Source organism: Sander lucioperca, chromosome 5 (genome assembly GCF_008315115.2).
Source record: "Sander lucioperca isolate FBNREF2018 chromosome 5, SLUC_FBN_1.2, whole genome shotgun sequence".
Taxonomy (NCBI): domain Eukaryota; kingdom Metazoa; phylum Chordata; class Actinopteri; order Perciformes; family Percidae; genus Sander; species Sander lucioperca.
Window position 1 is genome coordinate 19422263 of NC_050177.1, and position 19348 is coordinate 19441610.

The 19348-nt window shown below is 39.4% G+C and overlaps 1 protein-coding gene across 1 annotated transcript in view; it reads left to right on the forward strand.

The window, feature by feature from the left end:
• yap1 (Yes1 associated transcriptional regulator) overlaps window positions 1-15172 on the forward strand; it is a 34816-nt gene extending 19644 nt beyond the window's left edge. The window contains exons 5-8 of the mRNA XM_031297529.2: window positions 3703-3860; window positions 6933-7060; window positions 8357-8469; window positions 12306-15172. Coding sequence (XP_031153389.1) covers window positions 3703-3860; window positions 6933-7060; window positions 8357-8469; window positions 12306-12541 — 635 coding nt within the window. The 3' untranslated portion in view covers window positions 12542-15172. The remainder of the gene's footprint in view (window positions 1-3702; window positions 3861-6932; window positions 7061-8356; window positions 8470-12305) is intronic.
• Window positions 15173-19348: the final 4176 nt, after the last annotated feature.

Sequence of the window (19348 nt, forward strand, 5' to 3'; positions counted from 1 at the left end):
CACCCCTAGAGGTGTTTATTTATGTGGACAGTGTTGGAAAATTACATTTGGGAAACAGCAACTTGTTATTTAAAAAACAATGTCACTTCTACTTTAGATAACTCACTGACCCCGGTTTGAACAGATTTTATTGGAGCCACTTCCTACTGAAGAAGTCTTCGTTGACTAATTTGGGTGAACTGACCCTTTTAACTGGGAAACTTTCCAGGTGTTTTTAACAGAAGTTGAAGTGATTTAAAAAAAAAAAAAACTTATCATATTGCTATTTTTGGCATTTCAGTTTGATTAGGTTTGAAAACTTTTATTAATAACACGACAGCGCTTAAATCCAACACAGCTTCCAATTTTAACCTGTTGTGTAAATAATTCCCTTTTGGGCCGGCCTACACTGTTGATATTTCCTGGCTGACTGTCAACACAGACTGCTGGCTTTACTCAGACCTTACTGTTGTACACGATGATAAAACAGTGTTTGTGTCACATCCAGACTGTTTCTCCACTTTGCTTATCTCGACGCTAAAAACACAACACCTTCCCGAGGGGCCTTTTCTTTTTTTACTTGTTAAATCGACAGCAGTCAAATATTTACCGACCCTTCAAAGGAGCTGTGCCCTGGTAACATACGACTTCCCACAAGCTGGCACACCCTCCACCCTACCTGCCCCAGGTGATCTCGTGGTGTAATAAGCCTGGCGGTGTGATCGGCTGATAAGGGCTTGTGTTGCTGGCTCGTTGTGTTGCAGGGGTGCGTGAAGAAGACAAAAGGCAGACAGCCTTAACTTGTCTCTTATCTGCATGGCCCACCAGCTATCACCGCCCATATGTGCTGCTGACTTCAACTACCCCCTCCAAAACCACACACACACACACACACACACACACACACGCACACACACACACACACACACACACACACACACACACACACACAGGCCTGGACTCCTTTTTCATGCTATCACTCTGGCCCTGAGCTGAACCCGTCCTTCGCTCCTATCTCACCCGCAGATGTAATTCCCTGCGTCGATATGCTCATTGTTTGTGCATAGTTCCTCCAGTAACATTGGTTACTGTTAGCTGTTTGGTCTGTGAGGGGGAGTCCTTGACTTGGTGGTTCAGTAGAAACTCAGCTGTAAGACTGCAGTCGCCAGCATACGGTTTTGTATATAACATGCCCTACTCGTTTTTTTTTTTTTTTTTTAATGCATACTCTTCTTTCAAAATTCACACCTTTTAAAGGAACATTCCAGTTGATTTCAACTCAGGTTTTATTGACATAGTTTTGGCCGTCGTTTCTATAGGCTATGGTAACATTGTCCTCACCATAGTGATTGCTCACATCTGGAAACATGGCCGTATCAATACAATAAAGTCAGTTGGGGCAAGAAACCCAAGCAGGCTGACGATCAGATAGTTGCAAACAAGCCAGCATTTTATCCACAGCTGTGGAAAGTTATAGGAAGTTTGATTAAAGATGAAACCGGTAGTCTGTAGTAAAACAAGTCAAGTTACAAGTATTTACATTCTCATCCAAACAGGTTTAGCTGTCTGATTGTGGTTTCTTGTCCTGTCAGACTTCCTATTAGCGATAATACATGAGTGCAATATTATAGGGCTGCAACTAACGATGTTCTCCATTGTCGACTAATCTGTAGATTATTTTCTCGATGAATGGATTAGTTGTTGTCTTGCGCTATAAAATGTCCTAAAATGATGAAAAATCTCGATCAAGCGTTTCCCAAAGCCCAAGATGACGTCCTCAAATGTCTCGTTTTGTCCACAACTCAAAGATATTCACTTTACTGTCACAGAGGAGTGAAGAACCTAGAAAGTATTCACATTTAACAAACTGGAATCAGAGAATTCGTTTACCATTTCTATTCAGAAAAAAATGATTCCAACCGATTTAAACGGTTATCAAAATAGTTTATTTAGTAATTAAATGTTCATTAACTTAATAGTTGGCAACTGATCGATCTGTATCGGTGAATCTCTCTCTATATGCCTCTGCTTCAAAGCTGCTGACATGGCCCATGTGCAGCACCTCCACCTTAGAAAACAGCTAATGGTGCCCTGATGGTGGAGTGATCCAGCCACAAAAGGCCTCAGTATCTGCCAAAGATAAGAAATAACACTCTCCCATGGCTTCAGTTGATGTGTGTGTGTGGGAGAGAGGTGGCAGCAGCGGCTCCAAGACTGTGTGTGTTTCTGTGCATGTGTTATGTGCTGGGGTGGGGTTGTTGGGGGAGGCAGCAGGGACGGAGGGGGGGTAGACGGCAGGCAGGGTGGGGCGGGGCCTCCAGAGTTTCCCATGGAGAGCCCTGAGCCGCGGTTCATTCAGCTCCTGAGATAGTGTAAACAGACAGTGATTGAATGGTGATGAGAAAGGTGCCGGGGGCGGGCAGGACAGCACAGAGAGGCACCCCCCCCGCCCCCCCCCATGAAAATTGTTCCCCTGTCAAGGCTTTGTTTTGGTTGGTGCTTCAAGCGCATAAGCAAACACCTCTCCTCATTGGTTACGTTACTGTTCCACCCCTCGTGGTCAAGCGCATTTGCTTCTCTTTCTTTACTATAATGATAAAATGTGTGACCTACTTTGCATGCATACATTTGCTGTGTTGCTTTATATATTTTTTTTTTCATTCCCACCCTTGCTAGAGTAAAGAATAACAAAGATTTCACTGGGGAACAGCTGTGTTTTCAACACGCACCCATTTGTTCTGATAATGTAAACATGTAGTTTGTAGCTTGTTCGTGCACAATCCAATTACATTTCTTGGGGTAAAAGATCTTTGAAACTAAAGTTGATAGTGGTACAGTGTTTACAGAACCTGATCTAGGTCCATTTCCAACTGTCTGATTTGCACACCGGACCCTTCAGGCCCGGGCAAGGAGGCAGGCAGTCTTGAGGGATAATCTGTGATTTGTCTAGAAGGAAACCAAACGCACAATGAAAGGATAAGTCATAACTGATGCAATGTACAAAATAACAAAGCCTGTCTTAGTCAGTGAGTGGGAGGGGATCAGGTCTTACAGGAACAGGGGTTGTTTCTTCCCCTCGCTCTACACAACCTGCTGCACTGGCTCTTTTACAAGTTCAGCTTGTAGACAAAACGCTCATGTTGTCAGTCTTGTCATGAGGCATTTAAATGCAGCCAGGCATTAAAACGTGTAGTTGCAGAGATGCTAGTGTATTTATAGTATGCTGGAGATCATATAGTATATGTATTATTTATACATCCAATATTGAAAATTGTCTGCTGGCTGCTTATTAGCCTAAACATAGAATGGGGGCGCAAAAGACAAAGCTGTCCTATCGAGACCCAGCAGATTTTTTTTCTCCTGAAGAGGAGGAAGAGTTATGACCAGAAAAGTCACAAAAACCATATCCAGCCATAAAGGCCTTTTAATTCATTTGGCAAGACATTTCAAAACGCTTGTTGGCTTGAGCCTTCCTCAGGGTGTAGTGACACAGATTATTCCCCTGTTTCCCCCAAAGAAATGTTGCTGTTGGGTTTTGACATTTCCCCACAGAAGGAAGACAAAGCTGGAACCACCAGTTTATCCTTGTCCTCTCTAGTTCTTTTGCAGTCGCAGACCAAGTTTAAATGTACCATTTTAGTGTCTCTGTATGCAAAGTTTAAAATGAGCACTACATATTATACAATAGCAACATATTTGAACTCCTATATGTCTCTTTTGCAGCCCTGAACCAGCAGAGGATCTCCCAGAGTGCTCCAGTGAAGCAGGGAGGGCAGCTCCCTCCCGGAATCATGGGAGGCAACAACCAGATGAGACTGCAGCAGATCGAGAAGGAAAGGCTGCGGCTGAAGCAACAGGAGCTGCTTCGACAGAGACCACAGGTCAGTAATCACAGTTAAAGCATTTCGTTTGGCAAGTACGGTGGCCCCGTCACTTGTATCAAAAACATCACGAGGTCAGGGTGCCTGGGTAGCTCACCTAGTGAAGCGCACACCCATATACAGAGGCTCAGTCCTCGACGCAGCGGCCCTTTGCTGCATGTCATTCCCCCTCTCTCTCCCCTTTCACGTCTAAGCTGTCCTGTCAAAGATTAACATTAAAAATGCCAAAAAAATGATCTGGGAAAAAAAAACATCACAAGGTCAATACTTTCACTATGTGACACACAGTGTAGTTGCAAGACACTGGACCCCTAACTGCTCATCAGTTGACTGAGGGCATCAGCAGAATGTTAATGTTGTAAATAAAACCTAATGTACATTTTGGATAGGCCTTTAAAAATGAGTCATAATTTACAGGTATAGCGATGGATCTTCAGCCCCTTTGATCGGTCTTTATTGTTAACACCAGCCTGCGATGAAGTCCCGTGAGTCATATGTGGTAATTTTATCACTTCCTAACTGTGATGCGTCACTGTGCCGCCCACACAGGGGTGGTGCAACCGAGTGCAGTAGTTTACTCAAGGCCATGTCAGTTTAGCAGAAACAGAGCTTTATGATTATGAATGAGGGTGCTGGTGACTTTGTTTACCACGCCATTCCCGTGGGTTGTTTAAAATTCACAGTGTAGGAAGTGACCTGAGCGTGTTCATGCTCCAGACTGTAGGGCAAAAGATGATTTGAAAGTCCTGTACACATGTACTCATGCACTGTATGCTTAAAGGGTAACGTTGGTATTTTTAACCTATTTTCCCATGTATTTGTGTCTAAGTGACTGATGGGAACAACGACATTTAAAACTGGTTCCGTATTAAGCAAGACAAGCTGCAATGTAACGTAATGGGCAATTGCGCATGTTCAATTTACGTCCACTAAAAGTGCTTGTTTTACCACTGACATGCTCAGATTATATATAGTGTCTGACAACATTATGGAAAGGATCTCTACAGAGGTTGACTTTTTGTTAAAGAGTAAGATCATTTTTGTTTAACATGAAACATCCCAGAAATCACCAAACCCACCAGACTAATTTAAATAAACAATAATTTTATCATCGTAAAACACACTTCATTCAAAGTCGACAAAAATAAAACTATCAAAAGCCGTCTTGGTTCGTCTTTCCACAGCTCCAACCATCACCTCTCTGGTTTGGTCGAAATAATCCCTTAATTCACCCATTTACATGTGAAAATATGCTGGCTCTATACACGCTAAAAGTACTGTTTATTTAAATGGAGTCTGGTGAGTTTGGCGATTTCAGGGCTGTTTCTGGTTAAACAAACTCTTTAAAAAAAGGTCTATCTCTGTAAAGATCCTTTCCATAAAAAACCTGAGCCTGTCGGTGGCAAAAACGCCACTTTAAGTGGACGAAATTAACGATGCACATTTGCTGCGGAAGGGTTACATTACACACATTACACAACAGCCAGGTTCGCGGCTGCCGGTTACAGCATTCTCACTCAACACTGGACCAATTTCAAAGATTTTAGTTCACGTTAGTCACTTAGACACCAATGCATGGGAAAACAGGGTCTATGTTAGAAAATACCCTACACCCTATAATTGCCCTTTAAGTAACCTGGCTATTGTCGACTTTCTGAAACGTCATGTGAAGGAGAAATCTGGTTTGCATAATGGGGTAAGGGATTAAGAGAAACATGGTTAAAACAGATATATTTTTGCTGGAGAATCCTGAGCTCCTTAAACTGGTTTCTAACTTAGTTGTTACACGCCTTTGTGTTTGTGCATTTAAACAAAGGTTTTAGAGTAACCAGTAACTGCATGCATTTTTTTATTCCCTGCCTTCCTACGTAAATTTCTCCTGGTTTGTGTGCATGCGTATGTAGAAAAAGATATTAGTTATCCAAACTCCAGACACCCATATTCGCCAGTTAAACAAGGTTAATGGAAAATAATAAAAGGAGGAGATGGGATTGCAGACCAGACTGTATACATTTCAAGCACTCTTACCAGGCTACATAGACAGTATTCCAGTAAACCCTTAATTCCTGTAACTTCTCAGATACAAGATGTTTGGAATACGGAGACCATTCTTTGTTTGCAAATATAGGAGAGCATGATTATAGCAGGAAGTTTTGCAATCGTGCAAGCTATATGCTTTATGTAGGGAGTTCAACTTTGGGGCAATACTTGCCACACCCAAATGGCTTCCACATGGCAGAAATATGATGAGGAACGGCTGGCGATGTATGCAACTTGCTGGTGGCAGTCCAGTGCTGACGCTGCTCAGCCAATAAATAAGAGAGCCAATAAAACCATAAAGGTTGTTTACAGTACACAACCCTCATATTCCCTCTAAATCAAAACCAGATTGTTTACATGTGCGCATGGGATTCTGGGATAAATGTAGTCGTTGGAGGAGGAAACGCCTTCAAGCACTGCTGCGAGCATAGTGGAAATAAAAACAAAAGGATGAAAAAACTAAAACATTATAATTTTTTTATCCATCTTTTTGCCTCAAATAATATATCCATTTCTGCTCCAACACGACCGATAAAAACTTATACCAAACACTTAAGGTGTCTAGCAGGAAGTTTACATCCTTAGTAAAAAACATCCCATCCTATTGGCTGCCTCTGTTGACGTCTATGATCCTGTAAATGTTGAATGAGATCTCAAAACGGTAACACTGGTCTAGTCACTTCACCTTCCTGCAAGGACTTCTAGGGGAAGGAGGTGAAAAAGAACAGCATGACTTCATATCCGTAGCCTTATCTGATCAGAGCATGATCTGAGCATGTGTCGAACACAATTGTCTCCAACTGTTGTCGGCCCCTCATGTAATTTGACACTCTGTATGGGCAGAAATGGAGAGCACCATCTGTGTGTAATTCCTTAATTTAACATTTTCTGCAGCGACAGCAGAGCAGCAGGGCTAAAAGGCAGTTGTTAACATTGTTACTTAATGAAGCTGTAGCTGTGTATATTTAGCTTCTGGGGTTAGGTGTGGGGTCCATTGTGTTGCTCATGGGTTTTGTGCTTTATCGTCCACAGGAGCTCGCTATAAGGAATCAGCTGCCTACCAGCATGGATCAAGATGGCAGCACAAACCCTGTGTCCTCCCCCATGGCCCAGGATGCCCGGACCATGACCACCAACAGCTCTGACCCATTCCTCAACAGGTTGGTTTCATACAGAGCCCAGGAGTAGCCCATATGTTGACACGGCTCACAGCCGTGGTGTGCTCGGCGAGGCACTTCGCTCATCAGACTCGGCCGTTTGAGCTCTGGTGAGAGCTCCCCGAGATACACATGGAGTAAAAACAGAAGGCCAGTCTCGGGGCTTAACCCTCCTCACATGGTAATGTCACATTCACACCAGCAGCTCTGTGCCGGGGTTCACTGCACAATGAGGACCTCTGGTGTCCAACTGCTGCAATAAAGGCAATCCGAACCTAAACGGTGATGTAACCTGTGAAAAAAAACTTAAATAAAACCACACTTTTATTCAAATTGGAGATGGACAATTTCCACAATTCAAGTAGTGAAGACACAAAACTACCCCATGGACTGCGAGTTCAATTAAATTAAATTCAAATAACTTTATTTATCCCCTGGGGGCAATTTAAAAGCACGAGGAGTAGTTCTGACACGTACAAAATATACCAGAAATACACACAATGCCATATACCATAATTAATATGCTTAAAGTGCCAAAGCAGCAACACATGTTCAGTTTTATGTTAAAAAGTATTGTCCGTCACACAACAGTGTAAGTGTTAATTTTGGAAGGGACAGGACAGGAGGTTTTTCTAACTATTGGTGAATGCTGCTCCATGGCATTCTGGGAAATCATTGCTAGCAGTTCAAGCTCTAGTTCTTCTGTGAGCGGATGAAATGAGGAAAGGGCTGAATAGCAAGCAGGCCATGAGAACATGTGGTCCAGTCAGTAGACAGGCCAACCTAATCTCCCCTCCTCCCCTACTCTCACAATGGCCTCATTCATCCTGCCTCCGCCTTACTCTGCCTACATATTTTTCCTCTGCTAATTAGTATAGGCTTGTCAAATGTCTTCTCTCTGCCTCTTTGTCTCTCTGTTGCCCCGTTCACCGTTGCTCTTTTTGCGATATTCTGCAATAGAGGGCGAGAAAAGGAAAGCTCGGTCACCGTAGTCGTTTAAACAGATAGAACTGCTGAAACTGCGGATGTGTGCAGAAGGTCCCTGAGGGAATTAAGGCCACACTGTTACTTTTCAGCCTGTGTGCTTTTAATAACTTAGTGTGTTTGCATTGTTGGGTCAGTTAATTAGATTCAAGGAGTTCACTTTCAAAGTAGTTCAGTGTGGGTCATTAAGGTCATCCACAAACTCTGCTGAGCGGAAAAGCTTTTTATTTTCTTTAGGTTTGATAGAAATCGGGATGTTTATTAGCCATTGTGCAGAGTTTATAACCCAGATTTCTTTATTTTTGTATGTTTCAGCGGGACCTACCACTCCAGGGATGAGAGCACAGACAGCGGCTTGAGTATGAGCAGCTACAGCGTCCCTCGCACTCCAGATGACTTCCTCAACAGTGTGGATGAGATGGACACAGGTGAGGCTGGAAACACGATCACTTGTCAGACAGTCACTATTTTTACATGTACACTAATATTCCACTATTATTTCGAAAAGGACAATATTCACAATTTGACACAGGTCACGTAAACAGCATTCTGAATATAGCATTTCCTGATTAAGACGTGGGATATGCCGGTATTATTTAGGTTTTAGAGGCATTCTTTGGACATGTATACAGCACATTCAGAATCTGCATCCTAACCAGGGTTTTAAATGCAGTTTGTGACAGTTTACGGCCTCTTGCCTGTTTACGACTTGCGGTCAGCTCTGTGCATTGCTATGGTTGTTGGGCACAAACCAACCAGCCAACAGTTTTGCACGGCTGCGGTAGAGATGCATGCCCTTTTTTGGATATGCGTAAACATTGCAACGCCAACCTTTTCTACAAGGTGGTTGAATCGATGAACGAGGGAGGCTTTGTTTACACGGTCGAACAAGAAAAACTTTGAAAAATTTCTGATTTACATGGCTGCATGTAAATGGGAATATAAGTGGAATATTCATATTCCGTATATATTCACTTCATTCATTAGCCGTGTAAACAGCTTAGTCGGAATATTGTCTTTTTCAGAATAGGGGCAAAAACCAGAATACTATGTGCATGTAAACGTAGTCAGTGTGGTTTGTATTATGACAACTCTTTGCTTGGATAAGCAATGATGTGAAGTTTCTGTAGTTGGTGATCTGTTTTTTTTTTGTTTAGTTTTGTATAACACCACATTGTAGTCATGTTTGCCGAATAGGAAGAACAGGAAAGTATCCTGTTGTTAACGACATGGGATTATTATTCAAAGATGGTTACCTGCATCTAGAGAAGGTCCGATACCATTTTTTGCTTCCCGATACCGATTCCGATACCTGAACTTGCGTATCGGCCGAAAGCGAGTACTGATTCGATACCAGTGTGTCATATATTTTATTATGTTTTAACAGCTGTATACTACTATCTATCTGTCTGGATGTGAAATGATTTCTATCTTTGTTGTACGGCCTGGCTCAGGTTCAACGTTTTTGTGAAACATGAACAAACGCAAACAATAAATGCCGTTGAACTTTCTTTTATTATCCAGTTTGACAGTCAGTCATAACGGAAAATGAACATAAATAAACTACTTTAAAGTAGATTTCCTTCAGGGCCAAATTAGGTGGTATCGGATCGGTGCATAAACTCCAGGACTTTCAGATACCGATACTAGCATTTTAGGCGGTATCGGAGGCTTTTTTGATACTGGTATCGGTATCGGAACATCTCTACCTGCATCTATAGCTACTCACATACTGTACATGGGAAAAGTGGCACAGATTAATGACTTTATTGCAAAACAAACCTGAATCGACTGTAGTGTGTTAATAGTAACTTTAATAAATAACTTTTGACTTACAATGCCCTACTGATAATGAAAGTAGCTTTTTAGCCGCCTTGGCTCATTGATATTGCGCAGTTCTTTCCACCATGTGGGTGACGTCGTAGCTGTCAGAAATCCCCCAAATCTCCTGCTGGTAATTACCATTAGGAGTCTTTTGTAACTGTTTTGTTTTTTTACTCACTTGGCTGCTCATAATTACAGTCTGTACAAAAAGGAATAGGAATGTACTTCAATTATTGTCTTTACTGTAATGCACCAAGCTGACAAAATCTTCAAAACATGCTTATTTCCATCGTGTGCAGGGCCCATTGCATGGGTACAATCTGGTCTCCTTCAAATGCAAGTCTCCTTCAAAAAAACAATCTAAGACACACTGTAGGGTTTGTGACAAAATGAAAATGAAAAACCTTTACATGCATTTAAAATGACCAACGTGTTGCAACGACATGTGTCTCCTTCAGGGTAATTGTTAGCAGTAGCTTGCACACCTATATTGTGTTACACTAATCAGTGGAGGGGTAGTGTGGTTCTGGTCAAAAACAAGGAAGTGTTACATCATCAATAGACAGGCGAAAGAAGGAGGTGGAGGAGGAGCGGGGGGGTAGTATATCGTACAGGCATTATGCAACATGACCCCACACAAATTGCAACAGAAACTCTTTCAGCTGATGAAGTCTCATAAAAGTCTCCTCTATAACATATAAAAAGTCCTAAGAGATCCAAGTGGTGGAAAGTATTGAAAAATACTGAAATCGGTGATGCCAATTTCCCATTGCAGCACATGTTAAGGGGAGACACTGCAGGTGAATAGGGGAATTTCAATTCAATTTTATTTATAGTATCAAATCATAACAAGAGTTATCTCAAGACACTTCACAGATAGAGTAGGTCTAGACCACTAACATAACATAACATAACATAAGGACCCAACAATTCTAGTAAATCCCCCAAGATGAAGAAGCATTTAGTGCGACAGTGGTGAGGAAAAACTCCCTTTTTAGGAAGAAACCTCGGACAGACCCAGGCTCTTGGTAGGCGGTGACTGACGGTGCCGGTTGGGGGTGTGATGAATAGTGGCAATAACGGTCACAATAAAGATAATGGAACAGTGACTAGAAATAGTAGTTGTAGTAGTTCATGGCGTAGCAGGGCACTGCAGGGCATTACAGGATGTAGCAGGGCACAGCAGAGCATAGCAGGGCATAGCAGGACGTAGAAGGACGTAGCAGAACACTGCAGGGCACCGCAGAGCGAAGCAGGGTGTAACAGGGCATAGCAGGGCGTGCATCAGGACCACGGCGACAGCTGCAACCCTGATTTTGGTGCCACCCTAATCCAAGGAAACATGCTGGGCGAAAAAAAACATAAGGACTCCGAGGAATAAGCTCCCCAGAGCTAGGTTAGTAACAAACATTTCTGGGACATGGATGCACACAAATGGAATGAGAGAGGAAAGAGAAGCTCAGTGTGTCAAAGGAAGTCCCCCGGCAGTCTAAAACTATAACAGCATAATTAAGAGAGACAGGTTAAGGAGAGGAGCCTGGTCGGGCTGGGGAACTTTTTTAACTAACAGATATCACCATGAAACTTCCCGAGTGGACTATTTACATTAAGACAATAATGTTTTGTATTACATGTTTTCTGAACTTATGTTTAATTATGCAAATCAGGCATTATCTAATTAGATATGTACTCATTTACATAAATAATGGTGTTATTTTTCAACTTGGACCCACTTTTCCCATGCATTGGTTTTCAATACTTTCCACCACTTGGATTTCTTAGGACTTTTTATACGTTATAGAGGAGACCTTTTATGGGGAATAAACATTTGTCAGATTTTCTGTTGCAATTTGTGGGAGACTCACCCCTTTTTTCTCACAAAATGCTTGTACTAATAGGAGAGAGAGGAGGAGATGAGGGCAGGAGTTACAAATTAATATATTTATATATTTAATACAATTCTTTTCTCGTGTATTGCTGAAGTGATATTTCACAGAAAAGGAGAAAAGTCTTTCTCATCTTTGAGGCTGGGGTATTTTGTTGCTTTCAGCTGTACAATCCAAAAAGTAGTCTTTTTTTTTTTTTATTTATTTTTTTAGGCAGTCACCCCCTCTAATGTCCATTTCAACCACTTCTAACACCATGACTTTCAGTGTGTTAGGGTTGCCATGTCCCATTTGCACATAATGTAATGCCGTAGTATAATAACCATTCCTTGTTCGGGTGGCATTTTTATGTTGTGCAACTCGGCCTACATAGAAACAACCACAGGGGCACTCCAGTGTATAAACAACATGTGCTATTGCAATCAGCAAAGTGTCTGTATGTGATCACAACAAAGACCCAGCAGTGCTCTACTCCATTGTCCTTATCTTTAAAACATGCTTGCTTAGTCAAATAATTTTAATGACTTATTTTTTTTCTTCTTCCTGTCTGTTAGGGGACTCTCTCCCACCCTCCATGGCATCACAGCCCAGTCGTTTCCCCGACTACCTGGATGCCATCCCGGGAACAGACGTGGACCTGGGCACCCTGGAGAGTGAGAGCATGGCGGTGGAGGGCGAAGAGCTGATGCCCAGTCTCCAGGAGGCCCTGAGCTCCGACATCCTCAACGACATGGAGACAGTGCTGGCAGCTACCAAGATTGACAAGGAGAGCTTCCTCACGTGGTTATAGAAGATCCGAGCAGGGCGCTCCGTACTCCTCTCATCACACTCTGAACTGCTGCCTGCTCTACTCTTTGAAGGAGTCACAGATGCTTTTAAACAAGACATTTCAGCGAGCCTCTCTGAACTTCTGTTTCTGGCTCGCCGTGTAAGGCCAAGCTCTTCTGAGGCAGTGTTGTTCTTTTCTTTTTCACTGGTGTGTTATCTCTTTATTTTGTCTGTGTCTTCAAGGCTGGCCCATGAACAGACAATTACACAAGGGTCCCCAAATCTTTCACAGATCTGTCCGTGAATCTAGGGCATCTTTCCCTAGAGCAGGGGTCGCTCCTTCCCCCCGGTCTCTCCTCATAGCTGAGCTGAGCTGGTGCATGCACTCTCCTGCAAGGACCGCCATCATCAGACATCACCCGGAGGCTCTGGTGCCTCTTTTTCTTGCAACATAGCATAAAGCAGCACTACTTAGCTGCATTTGGGACTATTGCATCTAGCTTAAGTAGCTTTATATTTGGCCTTGTATGTTTTTATTCTTCTTTTTTGTGTGCGTTTTCAACGAGCCGGAGCAACCAAAAATGATGTATTTGAAGCATAAAGAACAATACTGATTTGGAGCAAAGGTAACGTGAGGCCCAGTTTGGACACGTTAGCTTTGCTGGGGCCTGGGGACCGACTACATTGCTGCTTGGCTGTGCCAGCAAGTCTAAGTTAAACCTTTGATAGATCAAGTGCCTTCGGTTGTATTTTTTGAGACGCAACACGAACAATTACAAAGTTTCTGTAACGCGGCAATAAGAATTAGGCTGTGTTCATTTACATCAGCCACACTTTCCTCTATCTAATGTTCAATAATGAAAATTGTATTTTTGTTTTATAAAACACATAAGGGGATTTAGGGATTTCTGTTTTTTTTTTTTTTTTTTAAACCCTTCTAAGTAGCTAAGTCTTATCCAAGCCTAATTCATGATTCATGCTTTGTTTTATCTTTTAATAGTATTCTTTTATTTTTTAGGTTACTGCATATCTTATGATAGCTTAGATCAAATGGCATTTTGCCTCGTTTTTAATTTCTTTAATAGATGACTTAATGCATTTTTAACCGGGTCGACTGTTATCACAGCACAACGCTTCACAAATGATGAAGTCTGCCAAGACAGAATGATTCAGTTAGGCGTTTTTTTAACCATTTAGCTGATGTTCTTCTCATCTCTGTGATTTACTATATACATATTAGTGTTATTGTCTATGTTGATCACATGCAGCTTTTACTATATTCCCTAAACATTAACCAAAAAGGCAGATCTTTTGGCTGAACAGAAACTACAGCTCTTTGATCAATTCAATCTTGTGGCAGCATACAGTACACAAGAGTTACAATGTTTGAAACAACGTTTGAAATGGTCTTCCTAAGGAGGGAGCGGAACCCCTCTGTGCGATGCTGTGTGTTGAAATGAGGGGTTTAGAGACTAACAGCTGGGACAAGTTAAAGCAGGTTTTAAAGAGTCATGTTGAGGGGTAGTGTAGAAGGCCAGGGTTTGACTGACAGCGGTGAGTTACGCGGATTGTTGAATTTTTTTTTTTCGTGTGTGAAGTAATTAAGAAACAATCAGTTATTATCTCAAGTCAGGAATTGTTGTGGCAGATTCCAAAGATGTTTTTGTAATGACGCTAACACTTATTATTTTTCCGCTTCCATTTTCCCCAAGTCCATAAAACGGTTTGATTTGTAAATCAGCCTCTGTATGAACACACTGTATAAGCTAATGAGGAAATGATGTAGGTTTAAAGTGTTAATGGACATGTCTGAATAGGTCTAGCTGAGAGCTTCTTTTTTATTTTTTAGACGAGACGGTTGTTTATGAGTGACTAACCCTGAGATTTTAAGGATGAGGTTTCAGAACAGAGAAGCACGTGATTCACATGTTTACATTATCTCGGAGTCTAAAACTGCTTCAGCCGCAGTGGAGACAACACACTGACAATTCTCTCCATAATCCCATTATTTTCATGTTTACACCATGACTGCAGGAACTGCATGCCCTTGGTTGAGGCCTTACATGGTGTCACACTGATTCTGTTGCCAAACAATACTTCATTGGTAGCATTAATAACTTGATGGAACAATGATTTTCTTTTTTGTAGATCAGAGATCATGAACAATTTTTTTTTTTTTTTTTTTATTCTGTGTGAAAAAACCTGTTTTTAGTTTTGATTTTATTGATCATTTAAATCATGTGTTGATGGATTTATGGTGGATAAACAGTGTTGGTGAGAACAATGCAACTAAAATGAGTGGTACACTACAGTGCTTGTATTGCACGGCTACAGAGTTTTCATTTTGATGCAATGACGCATTTTGTCACACAAACCTGATTTTATGCTTACTTAGTGTGTAATTGTCAGAGCGTATTAGCTGTTGACTGTCATTGTAACAGTAGAACTAATCACACAAGTTAAAGGATTTTTGTATTTAGAGTTTTCTAAATGCACATGAAATGAATTTATATTCAGTAATGATCTGTTCTTTTTTTTTTTTTTTGATAGATATGTGCATGTGTTTTAGAACAATAAATTCTGTTACATTATATCTTGCTTCATATGATACTTTGAAATTGGCCTGAAATAAAGTATATACTTTGTGGTAATATTTGCCTTGTGTGGTATTGTATTTCACCATTTGTAATTCCAATAATGAATTCTAAATGTACATACATAGGATATTCTTGTCTGTACCTACCCTATAAGCTTTTGTTGTGCTCATGGTGATCTCGTAAAATAGCTGGTTCTCATTTTTACATTAAATGTATGACCTAGATTTAATAGAATAACCCTGAAACTTGCTAATATACGCCCTTACCTGGTGCATATAAATACATCACAGGGCAATGCACATGCAAACATATAGCATAAGCAAATTAACAATAGTATTAGTCGATGCAGTATGTTGTCTTTAGTTGTGACAACCATGACGAGAAAAGTAGAGAATATTTTTTTCTATTCCATTTATGACATTTTATTTTGAAACTATTCACCGGAAGTGCTTCTCATGTGTTGCAGTTCCTCACTGTGACCACTAGGTGGCAGTAAACATTATTCCAAATCAGTGATGGAAAGTAACCAATTATGTATATATTCGAGTACTGTTCTTGAGTACAGTTATGAGGTAATTTCACTTTACTTGATTATTTTACTTTTATTTTATTATTTTTTTCTTGTACTCCACTAATTAATCCACTCCACTAATCAGAGGGAAATACTGTATTCCACTACATTTTTTTTTACAAACAAAACATATGATGAATTTATAAAATATGAAACTGTGCTGTAGATTAAACTATTCAACATGAAGTAGTTCAAATGTGTTCCAGCTCCCCCAGCTGCAGCATTAATACTACACTAAGACATTGTGGGTCCGTGTATCATCCGATCACCATTGTGACATTTTTATGACGGATGCGATGACTTTTTTCATCTTACTATACTATAACTTTTGAATCCCTTTTTTCAACATACTATACTATACTATAACTTCTTTTTTCTTCATACTGTACCATGATTTTTTTTCGATATTCTATCCATTCTATGCTATGACTTCTTTCAACATACTATACTGTAACTTTTTTGTTACTTTTTTCTTCATACTATACTATGACTTTTTTATAAATTTTTTCTTCATACTATACCATGACTTTTTTCGATATCCTATACTAGAGTTTTATCACATTTTTCGATGTACGAGACTATGACTTATTTGTCATACTGAAATGTCTGTATGTCGAAAAAAGTGAAAAATAGTCATAGTATGTCGAAAAAAAGTCATAGTATAGTATGTTAAAAAAAGTCATATTATAGTATGTTGAAACAAGTCATAGTATAGTATGTCGAAAAAAGTGTTACAAAAAGTCATAGTATAGTATGAAGAAAAAAGTGATAAAAAAATCAAATAGTATGTCGAAAAAAGTCATAGTATATTATGTTGATAAAAAAAAGTCATAGTATGTCGAAAAAAGTAAAAAAAAAAAAGTCATAGTACAGTATGTAAAAAAAAGTCATAGTATAGTACGTTGAAAAAAGTCATAGTATAGTATGTCGAAAAAAGTGATAAAAAGTACGAATACAAGTAGCAGCAGTGTCAACACTTTTGTTCATGTAGCGGATAACTATTGCAGGACGTTTAGTACATAATTGTCCAAGAATATTGAGATGTGATGTGGGGATGTGTGCTGTGAGACCAGTTTTTACTCTAAGCATGTGACACACAATTATATAGTTTGATGGCCACAGGCATGAACGACCTCCTGTGGCGCTCTGTGGTGCATCATGGGTGTCTGACTCTGTCACTGAAGGTCCTCCTCAGACTGACCAGTGTATTGTGGAGTGGGTGGGAGGAGTTGTCCAGGATGGACTGTACTTTGGACAGCATCCTCCTCTCTGACCAGGGAGCTGGATTACTTAAAGACAGTTCTTTAAGTCTTTAAAGATGAGTCTCTTTAGGTCTTTGTCACATCAAGCTGCAAATAATTGTCCTCGCATCATGTGACAAAGTTCTCCACCACAGCCTTGTACTCAGCCTCCTCACCATCACTGATACATCCCACAACCGCAGAGTCATCAGAAAACTTCTGAAGATGGCAGGACTCTGACTGGTAGCTAAAGTCCGTGGTGTAGACAGTGAAGAGGAACGGAGAGAGCACGGTCCCCTGCTAGGCCCTGGTGTTGAAAAAGCAATTGTATAGTATGCCGAAAAAAGTGATAAAAAAAAGCCATAGTATAGTATTTTAAAAAAAGTCATAGTACAGTATGTCGAAAAAAAGTCATGGTATAGTATGTCAAAAAAGTCCTAGTATAAAATGTCGAAAAAAGTGATAAAAAGTCATTTTATAGTATGTTGAAAAAAAGTCATAAAAAAGTGATAGTGTAGTATGTCGAAAACGTCAAAGTATAGTATGCCGAAAAAAGAGATAAAAGGCATAGTTTATAATGTCGAAAAAAATGATGAAAAAGTCGTATGTCAGAAAAGTCATAGTATTGTAGTTGAAAAAAAGTGATAAAAAAGGCATAGCATAGTCTGTCGAAAAAGTGATGAAAAAGTCATAGTATAGCATGAATACAAAAGTCATTGTAGAGTATAAAAAACACAGTCATAGTATAGTATGTCAAAAAAGTCATAGTATAGTATATTGAAATAAGTGATATTATAGTATGTTGAAAGAAATCATTTTATAGTATGTCAAAAAAAGTGATAAAAAAGTCATAGTATAGTATGAATACACAAGTCATAGTAGAGTATAAAGAAAAAAGTGTAGTATGTCAAAAAAAGTCATAGTATAGTATGTCGAAAAAAGTGATAAAAAAGTTATAGTACAGTACATTGAAAAAAGTGATAAAAAAGTCAGTATAGTATGTCAAAAAGTCATAGTATAGTATGTCGAAAACAGTGATAAAAAAGTTATAGTGTAGTATGAAGACAAAAGTCATAGTATAGTATGTTGAAAAAAGTCATAGTATAGTATGTCGAAAAAAGTGGTATAGTATCTTTAAAAAAGTCATATGTTGAAAAAAGTGATAAAAAAGTTAAAGTATGGTATTTCGAAAAAGTTTTAGTATAGTATGTCGAAAAAAGTTTAAAAAAAAGTCATAGTAGAGTATAAAGAAAAAAGTCATAGTATAGTGTGTCAAAAAAAGTCATAGTATTATAGTTTGTCAAAAAAAAGTTAAAAACAAAAAGGTATAGTATACTATGACTTTTTTTTTTACTTTTTTGTCAAAAAAAGTGATATTATTGTATGTTGAAACAAGTCACAGTATAGTTTTTCTAAAAAAGTGATAAAAATGCATAGCATAAGATGTGGGACAAAAGTCATAGTATAGTACGTTGAAAAAGGTCTTAGTAAAGTATGTCACAAACTGATAAAAAAGGCATGGTATAGTATGACAAAAAAAAGTCATAGTACAGTATGTCGAAAAAAGTGATAAAAAAGTCATAGTATAGTACGTTGAAAAAGGTCATAGTATAGTATGTTGAAAAAAGTCATAGTCTAGTGTGTCGAAAAAAGTGATACTATTGTATGTTGAAACAAGTCATAGTATAGTTTTTTGAAAAAAGTGATAAAAAAAGTCATAGTATAGTACGTTGAAAAAAGTGATTAAAAAAGTAGTATGTGTGGCCGGGTTGGTTCAGTGGGTAGAGCATCTGCACACGTACTTCGAAGTTTATGCCTGGAAGCATAGGTCCAGGGTTCGAATCCTACCTGTGACAATTTCCTGCATGTCTTCCCCCTCTCTCTCCCCTTTCTCATCTAGCTGTCCTGTCAAAAAATAAAGGCGGAAAAGCCTTTAAAAAAGTCAGTATAGTATGTCAAAAAGTCATAGTATTTTGAAAAAGTCCTATTACCATGAGTGTCGAAAAAAGTGATGAAAAAGTCATTGTATAGTATGAATACAAAAGTCATGGTATAGTATTTCAAAAAAAGTCAGTTATAGAATATAGAAAAGAGTCATAGTATAACGTTCAAAAAGGTCATAGTATAGTATGTTGAAAAAAGTGATAAAAAAAGTCAAAGTATAGTATGTTGAAAAAAGTGATGAAAAAGTCCTATGACTTTTGTATCACAGTAAGTCAAAAAAGTGCTAAAAAAGTTACAGTATAGTATGAAGAAAAAAGTCATAGTATAGTATAACGAAAAAAGTCATAGTATAGTATGTCGAAAAAGTCATAGTATAGTAAGTCAAAAAAAGTGATAAAAAAAGTCATGGTAAAGTATGGTGAAGGAATTAACCCACAACCAGTGTGGTGTTCCGAACAGCATCCTATCGAAAAAAG